Source organism: Cetorhinus maximus, chromosome 23 (genome assembly GCF_964194155.1).
Source record: "Cetorhinus maximus chromosome 23, sCetMax3.hap1.1, whole genome shotgun sequence".
NCBI lineage: Eukaryota > Metazoa > Chordata > Chondrichthyes > Lamniformes > Cetorhinidae > Cetorhinus > Cetorhinus maximus.
Window position 1 is genome coordinate 18,663,760 of NC_135901.1, and position 11,673 is coordinate 18,675,432.

Here is an 11,673-nt window from a genome sequence, read left to right on the forward strand (position 1 = left end):
CTTGCTTGTCCTGCTTTCTACCCTCAATTAGCACATTCCTTAGATAATTTCACCACCTTCAACACCTCTTTGTCTATGACATCTTTTGGCAATCTCCACCTATCGCTGGCCCTCTATCCAGCTCTACCTGTCCCCCCCCCCCCCCCCCCCCCGCCCCACCCCCGCCACCTTAAACCAGCTTATATTTCACCTCTTTTCTATTTTTCCTTAGTTCTGTTGAAGGGTCATGCGGACTCGAAACTTTAACTGTGTTCCTCTCTGCAGATGCTGCCAGACCTGCTGAGTTTTTCCAGGTATTTTTGTTTTTGTTTTGGATTTCCAGCATCCACAGCTTTTTGCTTTTATATTATTAAAGATGATTTGTTGTTGTGAACTGCATTATTTGGTAGAATTAGAGTGAAGGAGTGGGATTTATCCACAGCCTGAGTCACAAGTTTAAGGACAGGAAGAGACAGAACTTGGAGAGGAGAAAAGAATAAGTTGGAGACTGGACACTGAATCTGGAACAATGAGCAAACAGGAAGAGGAGTGTGTGGGACAGAGATTAAAGATTTGTGGGAATGAAAGGGGGGCAAATGTTCCATAGAAACTAGAATTGTCTGTTCTGGATATACAGGGATAACTTTTGTAAACTCCATTTACATGGGGTTAGAAGGGGAGGATTTGCAGACAGGAAACTCAAACCAAAAATCTCAACAAGATCTTATGCAATCACTTCATTCATATAAGGTCAGCTTCTAATTAGGGAAGGAGAAATAATTAGATAAAAGCAAAATACTGCAGATATTGGAAGTCTGAAACAAAAACAAAAGTAGCTGGAAAAATTCAGCAGGTCTGACAGCATCTGCGGAGAGGATGTTTTTCTGATGATGAGTCATACGGGACTCGAAACGTTAACTGTGTTCCTGTCCGCAGATGGTGTCAGACCTGCTGAGTTTTTCCAGCTATTTCTGTTTTTGAAGGAGAAATAATTGTTTGTTTTGCCTGTGGTTTAAATTATCATTGAAATTGGAAAAGCACCGAGGCACGCATATCAAAGTGAGAGTCTTTCAGTGAACTGAGTGTGGAAAGAGCTTTAACCAGTTTCACAGCCTGATAAAACCACACCAATCAAAGTGTGGAGAAGCCACACATAAGTTGTGTGTGGACAAGGCTCCAATCGATCATCCAACCTGGAGAGACACAAAGAAACTTGCACCATGGAGAAATCAGGTATGATAGATCAGAAAGAAACAAGAGAAAGTTGCAAGTCAGGGCTAGGACAATGGAAAACTTCAGAGACAGCTGGGCCAGGTGCGCTAGTGGAAGCAGCAGAGGCAGCTGATCGGATTGTCTCAATCTTAGTGACAAAAAAGCTCCATGAGCTCCTCACGTTTGTTGTTGGAAGTGAGGGTGGAGGAGACGGGAGATTGAAAGCCCTTCAAAAGGATCTAACTTGTGTTACAGATAGTAAAAAGAGACTCAATACACTGTGTACTTAACACAAAATGATTTATTTGACTTATATCAACAACTTAACTGCCATAATAAAAATTGAAAATGCTGGAAATCGTCAGCAGGTCTGACAACATCTGTGGAGAGAGAAACAGACTTAATGTTTCAAGTCCATATGACTCTTCTTTAGAGCTAAAGAGAAGTAGAAATGTGTTGGAATTTATACTGTTTAAGGGGGCTGGAGCAAGTAAAGCAGGATAGGTCAGCGACAGGTGGAGGCTAAGGAGAGATAGACAAAGATGTCATGGACAAAAGACAAAGGGAGTGTTAATGGCAGTGGTGAAGACTAAAGAAGGTGCTGATAGTGGCACAAAGGTAAGAAAGCAGAATGTGTGAATAGCAGGACAAAAGTCAGCATTCTGTGAAAGAACAACATAGAAACAAGTGACAGATGGCCCTGTTGAGGGAGGGGGGAGGTGCCATAACTGGGCTGGAGTTTATTAACATCAGCAGAAACAGACCCCAATGAACAGAGTTTATTGTCACATAGTCCTGTATGTGGTTAACATCAAAATTCAATCACTGTTGTTACTCATGAACTCGCTGATGTTTCAGCAAGTCAGGTGACCGAGTGAATCCCTTCCCACACTTGGAGCAGATGAAAGGTCTCCCTCCAGTGTGCACTCGCTGGTGTGACAGCAGGCTGGATGACTGAGTGAATCCCTTCCCACAGTCAGAGCAGGTGAACGGCCTCTCTGCAGTGTGAAGTCGCTGGTGTATCAGCAGGACGGATGAACGAGTGAATCCCTTCCCACAACCCATGCAGGTAAACGGTCTCTCCCCAGTGTGAGTGCGCTGGTGTACAGTGAGTTCATCTGATCGCCTGAATCTAGTGCTGCAGTGACAGCAGCTGAACGGTCTCTCCCCAGTGTGAATTCGCCGGTGCGTCAGCAGGCTGGATGACTGAGTAAATCCCTTCCCGCACTCAGAGCAGGTGAATGGCCTCTCCCCAGTGTGAGTGCGTCGATGTGTCAGCAGGTGGGATTTAACTGAGAATCCCTTCCCACACTCAGAGCAGGTGAACGGCCTCTCCCCAGTGTGAACCCGCTGGTGCGTCAGCAAGTCAGATGACCGAGTAAATCCCTTCCCACACTCTGAGCAGGTGAATGGTCTCTCCCCAGTGTGAACCCGCTGGTGTGTCAGCAGGTTGGATGACTGAGTAAATCCCTTCCCACACTGGGAGCAGGTGAACGGCCTCTGCCCAGTGTGAATGCGTCGATGAATTTCCAGCAAAGACGGGGTTATGAATCCCTTTCCACAGTCCCCACATTTCCACTGTCTCTCCCCACTGTGAACGGTGTTTTTTCCTTCCATTTCAAAATCTGATAATATTCAGGTTACGATAGATTGGGTGACTCGGTCAGATCCTGATGTGATGTTTGATTTGAGTTTCCTGGCTGAAAATCCTTCCCTTCTAATACTCTGTGAAATGGATTTAAAATAGAAAAAAGTGTGAGAGAGAACCCACAAAAACAGGTTGTGAAATTGAGCTGAATGAATCTGGCAATTTGTGGCACTAGCAAAAAGTGGCCATAAAAGCTGCTGGATTGTAATAAAAACCCAACTAGATCAGTAATGCCCTTCAGGAGGGAACCTGCCACGCCTGGTCTGGGCCCACACAAGAATCTGGTCTTCATAAGAGGAGACTGATAGAGAGAGAGAGACAGAGAGAGAGAGAATTACAGAATTGTTACAGTGCAGAAGGATTCCATTTGGCCCATCATGTGTGCACTGGCTCTCTGAATGAGCATTTCATCTAGTGCCTTTCTCCTACCTTCTCCCATAACCCTGCAGATAGTTTCTTTTCAAATAATCATCTAATTCCTTCTTGGATACTTTTATTGAACCTTCCTCCAACACAATCTTAGGCAGTGCATTCCAGACCCTAACCACTTGCTGTGTAAAAAAGTTTTTTCTCGTATAGTTTTTGCATCTTTTACCAATCAGCTTAAATCTGTGTCCTCTGGTTCTCGATCCTTCTGCCAATGGGTACAGTTGCTCTCTATCTATTCATGCTTTTCAACACGTCTATCAAATCTCCTCTCAGCCTTCTTTTCTCCGAGGAGAACCATCCCAACTTCTCCAATCTATCTTCATAACCGAAATCTCTTATCCCTGGAACCATTCTTGTAAACCTCCTCTGCACTCCCTCCAGTGCCTTCACATCCTTCCTGAAATGCAGTGCCCAGAATACTCCAGCTGAGGTCTAACTAGTGTATTACACAAGCTCAGTGTAACCTCCTTGCTCAAGCATTCTGTGCCCCTATTAATAAAGCCCAGGATGCCATGTGCTATTAACTGATCTCTTAAACCGTCCTGCCACCTCTAATGATTTATGCACACAGATACCCAGGTCCCTTATGCTCCCGCATCCCCTTTGCTGTTGTACCCTTTATTTTATATTGTCTCTCCAAGATTTTCCAAACGAAATGCATCACCTCAGACTTCGCTGCATTAAATTTCATCTGCCATTGTTCCGCCCTTTCCATCAACTTGTTTATGTCGTCTTGAAGTTCTACGCTAGCCTCCTCACAGTTTACAATGCTTCCAAGTTTTGTATCGTATGCAAATTCATAATATTGCTCACTATACACCAAGGTTTAAATCATTTATCTGTCAGGAAAAGCAAGGGTTCCAATACCGACCCCTCAGAAACTCCACTACAAATCTTCCTCCAGCCCGGAAAACATCCATTAACCATTACTCTCTGTCTCCTAAACAAAAACAGAAATACCTGGAAAAACTCAGCAGGTCTGGCAGCATCGGCGGAGAACAACAAAGTTGACATTTCGAGTCCTCATGACCCTTCAACAGAACTAAGTAAAAATAGGAGAGGGGTGAAGCTGGTTTAAGGTGGGGGGAGAAGTGGAGGGGGGGGGGGGCGTAGTTGTAGGGACAAGCAAGCAGTGATAGGAGCAGATAACCAAAAGATGTCACAGACAAAAGAACAAAGAGATGTTGAAGGTGGTGATATTATCTAAAAGAGTGTGTTAATTAAGAATGGATAGCAGGACAAGCAAGGTACAGATAGCTCTAGTGGGGGTGGGGTGAAATAAGACCAAAAGGGCATAAAAGGTATAGATTTAAAAATAATGGAAATAGGTGGGAAAAGAAAAATCTATATAAATTATTGGAATTATATAAATTATATAAATATAAACCAGCTTATATTTCGCCCCTCTCCTATTTTTACATAGTTCTGTTGAAGGGTCATGAGGACTCGAAATGTCAACTTTGTTGTTCTCCGCCGATGCTGCCAGACCTGCTGAGTTTTTCCAGGTATTTCTGTTTTTGTTTTCGATTTCCAGCATCCGCAATTTTGTTTTTAACTCTCTGTTTCCTGTCACTCTGCCAATTCCGTATCCATGTTGTTGCTGTCGGTTTTATTCCATGAGTTATAATTTTTCTCACAAGTCTGTTGTGTGACACTGTATCAAATGCCTAGAGAGAGGTGGAGAAGCAGCAGGCGAAGTTGTTTCAAAGAGGCGGGACTGGAGGACTGATGAAGTCATCTAGTCCTCCCACCAATTAGGGTGCCTGTTTAGGGCGGGGTTTGCAGCATTAAGTGGGCGGGGCTGAGCGGTGAACTCCCTCTCGCTGCCTGGCCCAATATTGCCCCTTACAAAAATGGCGGCTGCACATTGCCCCCTATAAAAATGGCGACCGTGAACCCGGGCCACCAACCGGAAATGCCGCCCCGAAATGTGGCCAAAGCGGGACAGGTAGGTTCCTTTTTTGGTACTTGAGGCCTCCACTGAGTGTTTATCAAGCCTTTCCACCCATTCCGCCGCCTCCATTATCCTCCTACAATCGACTGTTACTCACCTGTTGCAGAGTCGAGATAACTCCCTCCCTGCGCCTCCAGCACCCACAATACGCATGCTCGAGCCACAACCCGCTAATGCGCCTGCGCAACGGTCTCCCGCAGCGGGTTTTGGGCGTAGTCTCTTTCGCCGCGAATGCTGGGTAAAACCCCGCCATATAAAGGCGACGTTGTTGAAATGAAAATTACGTTTAGTGATACAATTACGATTGGGGCCATGGAGCCAAGATATAAAATTATTAAAACAAGTAGTACAGTATACTAAACTTAAAAGAAGTGGCTGCAGAGATAATCGATGCATCGTTTATAATCCTCCAAAATTCCTAAGATTCTGGAAAGATCCTAATGGTTTGGAAAATAGCTAATATAATATCGTTATTCAAGAAAATATGGAGACAGAAGCAGGAATCTTCAGGGCCATTCGCCTAACATCTGTCATAGAGAAATTGCTAGAATCCATCATTAAGGAGTTTATAGCACGACACTTGGAAAATCATAATGTGATCAGGCAGAGTCAATATGGCTTTCTGAAGGGAAATCATATTTAGCTAATTTATTAGTTTTTTGAGGAAGTAACAAGCAACGTGGAAAAAAGGGGAGCCTGTAGATGTGGTGTACTTGGGTTTCCAAAAGCCATTTAATAAGGTGCCACATCAAAGCTTCCTACACAAGATTAGAGAACATGGTGTAGGAGATAAAATATTAGCGTGGGTGAAGGCTTATGAGCTAACAGGAAGCAGAGTAGGGATAAATGACTCTTTTTCAGGATGGCAAGATGTAACTACTGGAGTGCCATAGGGATCAATGCTGGGGCCTCAACTATTTACAATCTACATCAATGATTTGGATAAAGGGACTGAATTTATGGTTACTACATTTGCCAATGACACCAAAGTAGGTAGATCTTAAAAGAAGTGGCGGCACAGATTGCAGATGCATTGCTTATAGTCTTCCAAATTTCCTTAGATTCTGGAAAGGTTCCCAGGGATTGGAAAATAGCAAATGCAACATTGTTATTCAAGAAAGGAGGGAGGCAGAAAGCAGGAAACTATAGGCCAGTTAGCATAACATCAGTCACAGGGAAAGTGCTAGAATCCATTATTGAGGAGGTTAAAGCAAGATACTTAGATAATCAAAATTTGATCAGGTAGAGCCAACATGGCTTTGTGAAAGGGAAATTGTGTTTAACTAATCTGTTAGACTTTTTTTGATGAAGTAACATTCAAGGTAGATACAGGGAAACCAACAGATATGGTGTACTTGGATTTGCAGAAGGCATTTGATAAGGTGCCACATAACAGATTGCTGCACAATATAAGAGCACATGGTGTAAGAGGTAATATATTAGCATGGATAAATGATTGGTTGGCTAACAGAAAGCAGAAAGTAGGGATAAATCTGTCTCTTTCGGATTGGCAAGCTGTAACTAGTGAAGTGCTACAGGGATCATTGCTGGGTCCTCAACAATTTACAATCTACATCAATGACTTGGATGAAGGGTCCGAATGTATGGCAGCTAAATTTGCTTATGACATCAATATAGATAGGAAAAGAAGTTGTCAAGAGGAAGTAGAGAGTCTGCAAAGTGATATGGACAGGTTAAGTGCGTGGGCAAAAATTTGACAGATGGAAGATAACGTGGGAAAATGTGAACTTGTTTACTCTGGCAGGAAGAATAGAAAAACAGTCTACAATACAAGTGGAGAGCAGAACTCAGTAGTACAGAGGGCTCTGGTCCTCGAGCCCATTCTGCCATTCAATAAGATCATGGCTGATCTGATTGTGGCCTCAACTCTACATTCCAGCTACCCCCGATAACCTTTGGCTCCCTTGTTAGTCAAGATTAGCCAAGTTCCTCAGGGTAGTGTCCTAGGCCTAATCATCTTCAGCTGCCTCATCAATGACCGACCTTCCATCATAAGGTCAGAAGTGCGGATGTTTGCTGATGATTGTACAATGTTCAGAACCATTCTGGACTCCTCAAATACTGAAGCAGTCCATGCCCAAATGCAGCAAGACCTGCACAATATCCAGGCATGGGCTGACAAGAGGCAAGTAACACTTACACCACACAACTGCCAGGCAATGACCATCTCCAACAAGAAAGAATCTAACTTCTACATTCAATGGCATTACCATCACTGAATCCTCCACTGTCAACATCCTGGGGGTTACCTTTGACCACATCATTGAACTGGACTAGGATATAAATACTGTGGCCACAAGAGCAGGTCAGAGACTCGGAATCGTGCGGCAAGTAACTCAACTCCTGACTTCCCAAAGTCTGTCCACCATCTACAAGACACAAGTCAGGAGTGTGAAGAAATACTCCCCACTTGCCTGGATGAGTGCACCTCCAACAACACTCATGAAGCTTCATCCAGGACAAAGCAGTCTGCTTGATTGGCACTCCATCCACAAACATTCACTCCCTGCACCACCCACGTACAGTGGCAGCAGTGTATACCATCTACATGATGCACTGCAGAAACTTACCAAGGCTCCTTAGGCAGCATCTTCCATACCCTAGAAGTGATCTAGAAGGACAAGGGCAGCAGATAGATGGGAACACCACCACCTGGAAGTTCCCCTCCAAACCACTCACCATCCTGACTTAGAAATATATCGCCATTATTGCACTGTCATTGGGTCAAAATCCTGGAACTCCCTCCCTAACAGCCCTGTGGGTATACCTACATGGACCACAGTAGTTCAAGAAGGCAACTTCTCAAGGGAATTTCGGGATGGAGCAACAAATCCTGGTCTAGCCAGTAACAGCCACATCTCATGAATGAATAAGAAAAAATCTACTACTGCCTTTAAAATATTCATTGACTCTGCCTCCACTGTTCTTTGGGGAAGAGAGTTCCAAAGATTCACAACCGGCTGAGAGAAAAAAATTCTTCTCATCTCCATCTTAAATGGTAGACCCCTTACTTTAAAATGTGCCCCCTAGTTCTAGTTTCTCCCACGAGGGGAAACATCCTTTCAGTATCTACCCTGTCAAGTCCTTTCAGGATCTTATATATTTCAGGAAGATCACCTCTCCATTTTCTAAACTTCAATGGATACAGGCCCAGCCTGTCCAACCTTTCCTCGTAAGATAACCTCTTTCATCCTAGGAATCAACCAAGTGAACCTTCTCTGAAACGCTTCTAATGCATTTATATCCTTTCTTAAATAAGGAGACCAAAACTGTACACAGTACTCCAGATGTGGTCTTACCAAAGCCCTGTAGAACTGTAGCAAAACATCCCTACTTTTATATTCCATTCCCCTTGCAATAAACAACAACATTCCATTTGCCTTCCTAATCACTTGCTGTACCTGTAGACTAACCTTTCCTGATTCACGTACCAGGGCACCCAGATCTCTCTGCACTTCAGAGTTCTGCAATCTCTCTCCATTTAAATAATATTCTGCTTTCTATTCTTTCTGCCAAAGTGCACAAGTTCACTTTTCCTACATTATACTCCATCTACTTGTCCACTGTCTTCTATATAAATAGTTGAGGTTCTATACAAATAGTATATTTTATACTTACATATAAATAGTTGTTATATGTGAGGCTCCAGCACTGATGCCTGATGCACTCCACTCATCACAGCTTGTCAACCTGAAAAAGACCCACTTATTGCTACTCTCTGCTTCCAGTTAGCTAAGCAATCCACTATCCATGCTAATGTGTTATCCCCTACACCATGAGCTTTTTTTTTTGCATAGTAACCTTAGTGGCACGTCACCAAATAATGCTATGGGTATTGGTGAATGGAGCTGTAGAGGGCAATTGAAGCAGGAAGTGAGGAGGGGAAACCATATAAAAGTTCACTAATGACCTTTAGGGAAGGAAATCTGCCATTCTTACCTGGCCTGGCCTACACGAGACTCCAGACCACAGCAATGTGGTTGACTCTTAACTACTCTCAAATGGAAATTAAGGATGGGCAACAAATGCTGGCACTGCCTGCGATACCCATCCCAGGAAAGAATAAAGAAAAGTAGTGACAAACGGATAATCTTCACACTATCCAGTTCTCTCTCAGGGTCGGTGTTCTGACCATTGCTCTTCTTAATATAACGGAATGATCGGGTTTCGCTATATGGGTTTAAGATCAAAATCTCCAGATGATTTTACAATAGGAAATGGGGAGAACAGTGAAGAGGAATATAAGTGACTCAGTGTTAATACACAGGTTAGCAACTGGGGCAGGTAACATGTCAGATTAAATTTAACGCAGAAAATATGAGGTGATATATTTCCTGAATTAAAAAGCTAAAATGTTCACCAAATGCTTAAGGTTCAGAAGGGCTGGAGAAACAGAACAGTTAAGACATGGAAGACTCTAGTTTACATTTTCTTATTGATAAGCACACTGAAGAAGTTAGTGTCAGCAACTTTAAAACCTTCTTAAGAAATAAAGAAATGAGCAGATTCACTGTCCTCTACTGTACCTTATATTGATCCATCAATCCGAGTAAACATCCAAGTCCCAAGTGTCCACAGTCACTTACACAAGGTCAGCCCACTGGATGGAGACTTGGGCACCCTGAGCGTGATCTCCGGTGTCTCCAGTCCCTGGCTGCCCTGTTACATCAGAACTCCTTCACTTTTATACCCTGTATATCCAGCTCTGGCCTCTGACTCCTTGTCTTCTCTGTTGGGTTTTGGCAGGGAGTGAGGAAAGGACAGCTGGAATTTCTCTAATCTGTGATTTACAAAGACACATTCCCTTGTTCCCAGCAGTTACTTTTCTTCAGTAATTTTCTCATTCTCCCTAAACTCCCCTGTCTATTCTTAATTCTGTTATTTCTTATAGTTTTACAATTACAGGTATAAACATCACACATGATAATCGAATCTATCCTCACTTTGTTTACGTTTCAATTGTGGTTCGTAACAGACAAACTCTTTTGTTTTTGTTTTGGATTCACAGCATCCGCAGTAGTTTTTTGTTTTTAAACTCTGTCCTTTCCCCTGATCTGATTAGAGTTTTCAATGAGTCAGTTCTGTGGAATGGAATGTCTTATCAGTGTTTCCATGGTGACCTGTCTGCAGTGAAGAACCGGTTTGAGTTTCTAACTCTGACTAAACTTTTCTATGCCATAATACACATTATATCAGACATTGGATGTCATTGTACTTTAGTCATGTTGTGTTAATATCTCTAAAACCTACAAGGAATTCAGAGACACAAACCATTAACAGTGGGAGGACAAGTTGGTAAAGTGGTTAAAAAGCCCATGGGATCCTGGGTTTTATAATTCGGGGTGTAGAATTCAAAAGGACAGAAATCATGTTAACCTGTACAAATCATTGGTCAGGCTGCAATTAGAATATTGAGTCAAGTTTTGGGGATCTTACACCAGGAAGGATGTCAAGGCCATGGAGAGGGTGCAGAAGAGATTCACTGAGATGATCCCAGGGAAGAGAGGCTTTAGTTATCGGGAGAGATTAGAGAAACTGGGGCTCTTTTCATCACAACAAAGCTGATTGGAGATCTGAGGGAGAGGTTCAAAATTTCATCAGGTAAATGAGCAAAAACGGTCGGTGAGTTGGTAACTAGAGGACATCAAATTCAAGTCATCACCAAAAGAATCAGAGCCAGGGATGGAATTTGGAGCAGACTGCACAACAATGTTCAGGACACTCACTGTCCCTCCGGCTCTCCGTCTACACTGTCCCATCAAACGCTCCGAGGGAAGGTACACGGGTGGGTTACTGATACCTCCCAGGGGTATCCAGGCCTGGAGAGACACCCTGGAAGGTATGGGGAGCTGGGACTTGTCCATGAGCGTAAACAAAGGTCTGAGAACTGGAACAATCCAAAGTAATGATGAGGTGTTTGTCGTGGCTTAGGGGTGCATTCTCCTGTCTGAGTCAGGAGGTTGTGTGTTCAAATCCACCTCTAGAATTTGAACATAAAATCCAGGCTGACGTTCCACTGCAGTACAGCGGGAGTGCTACACTGTCAGAGGTCCCGTTTTTCAGATCAGGCAGAACAGGCAGGTTTAAGAGATCCATTGATGCTATTTCAAAGAGCCGGGGATTTCTCCCCAGAGTCGTGGTCAATATTTATCCCTCAATCAACATCACTAAAACAGATTATCTGGGTATTTTCAATTTGTTGTCTGTGGGATCTTGCTGTGTACAGATGAGCGGCTGTATTTTCTACATTACATCATTGACTGCACTTCAAAGGAATTTCACTGGCTGTAAAATGCTTTGAGACATCCTGATGTCATGAAAGGCTCTGCAGAAATACAAATCTATCTTTAACAGAGGAGAGAAGGCCCAGAAATGGAACAGTCAAGAACAGGATTTCAATTCATCTCTTCTTATCCTGAAGAAAACAAAT

The 11,673-nt window shown here is 43.2% G+C and overlaps 3 protein-coding genes across 3 annotated transcripts in view; all 3 read right to left on the reverse strand.

The window, feature by feature from the left end:
* The window catches only part of LOC144697436 (uncharacterized), a 30,754-nt gene extending 20,526 nt beyond the window's left edge, over nucleotides 1–10,228 (reverse strand). Inside the window, exons 1-2 of the mRNA XM_078569412.1 lie at nucleotides 9,770–10,228; nucleotides 2,063–2,916 (exon numbers count right to left, since the gene is read on the reverse strand). Of these exons, the coding sequence (XP_078425538.1) occupies nucleotides 2,063–2,808 (746 nt within the window). The 5' untranslated portion in view covers nucleotides 2,809–2,916; nucleotides 9,770–10,228. The remainder of the gene's footprint in view (nucleotides 1–2,062; nucleotides 2,917–9,769) is intronic.
* LOC144697047 (uncharacterized) overlaps nucleotides 1–11,673 on the reverse strand; it is a 288,147-nt gene that overhangs the window by 245,518 nt on the left and 30,956 nt on the right. The window lies entirely within an intron of this gene.
* The window catches only part of LOC144697176 (uncharacterized), a 245,052-nt gene that overhangs the window by 128,894 nt on the left and 104,485 nt on the right, over nucleotides 1–11,673 (reverse strand). The window lies entirely within an intron of this gene.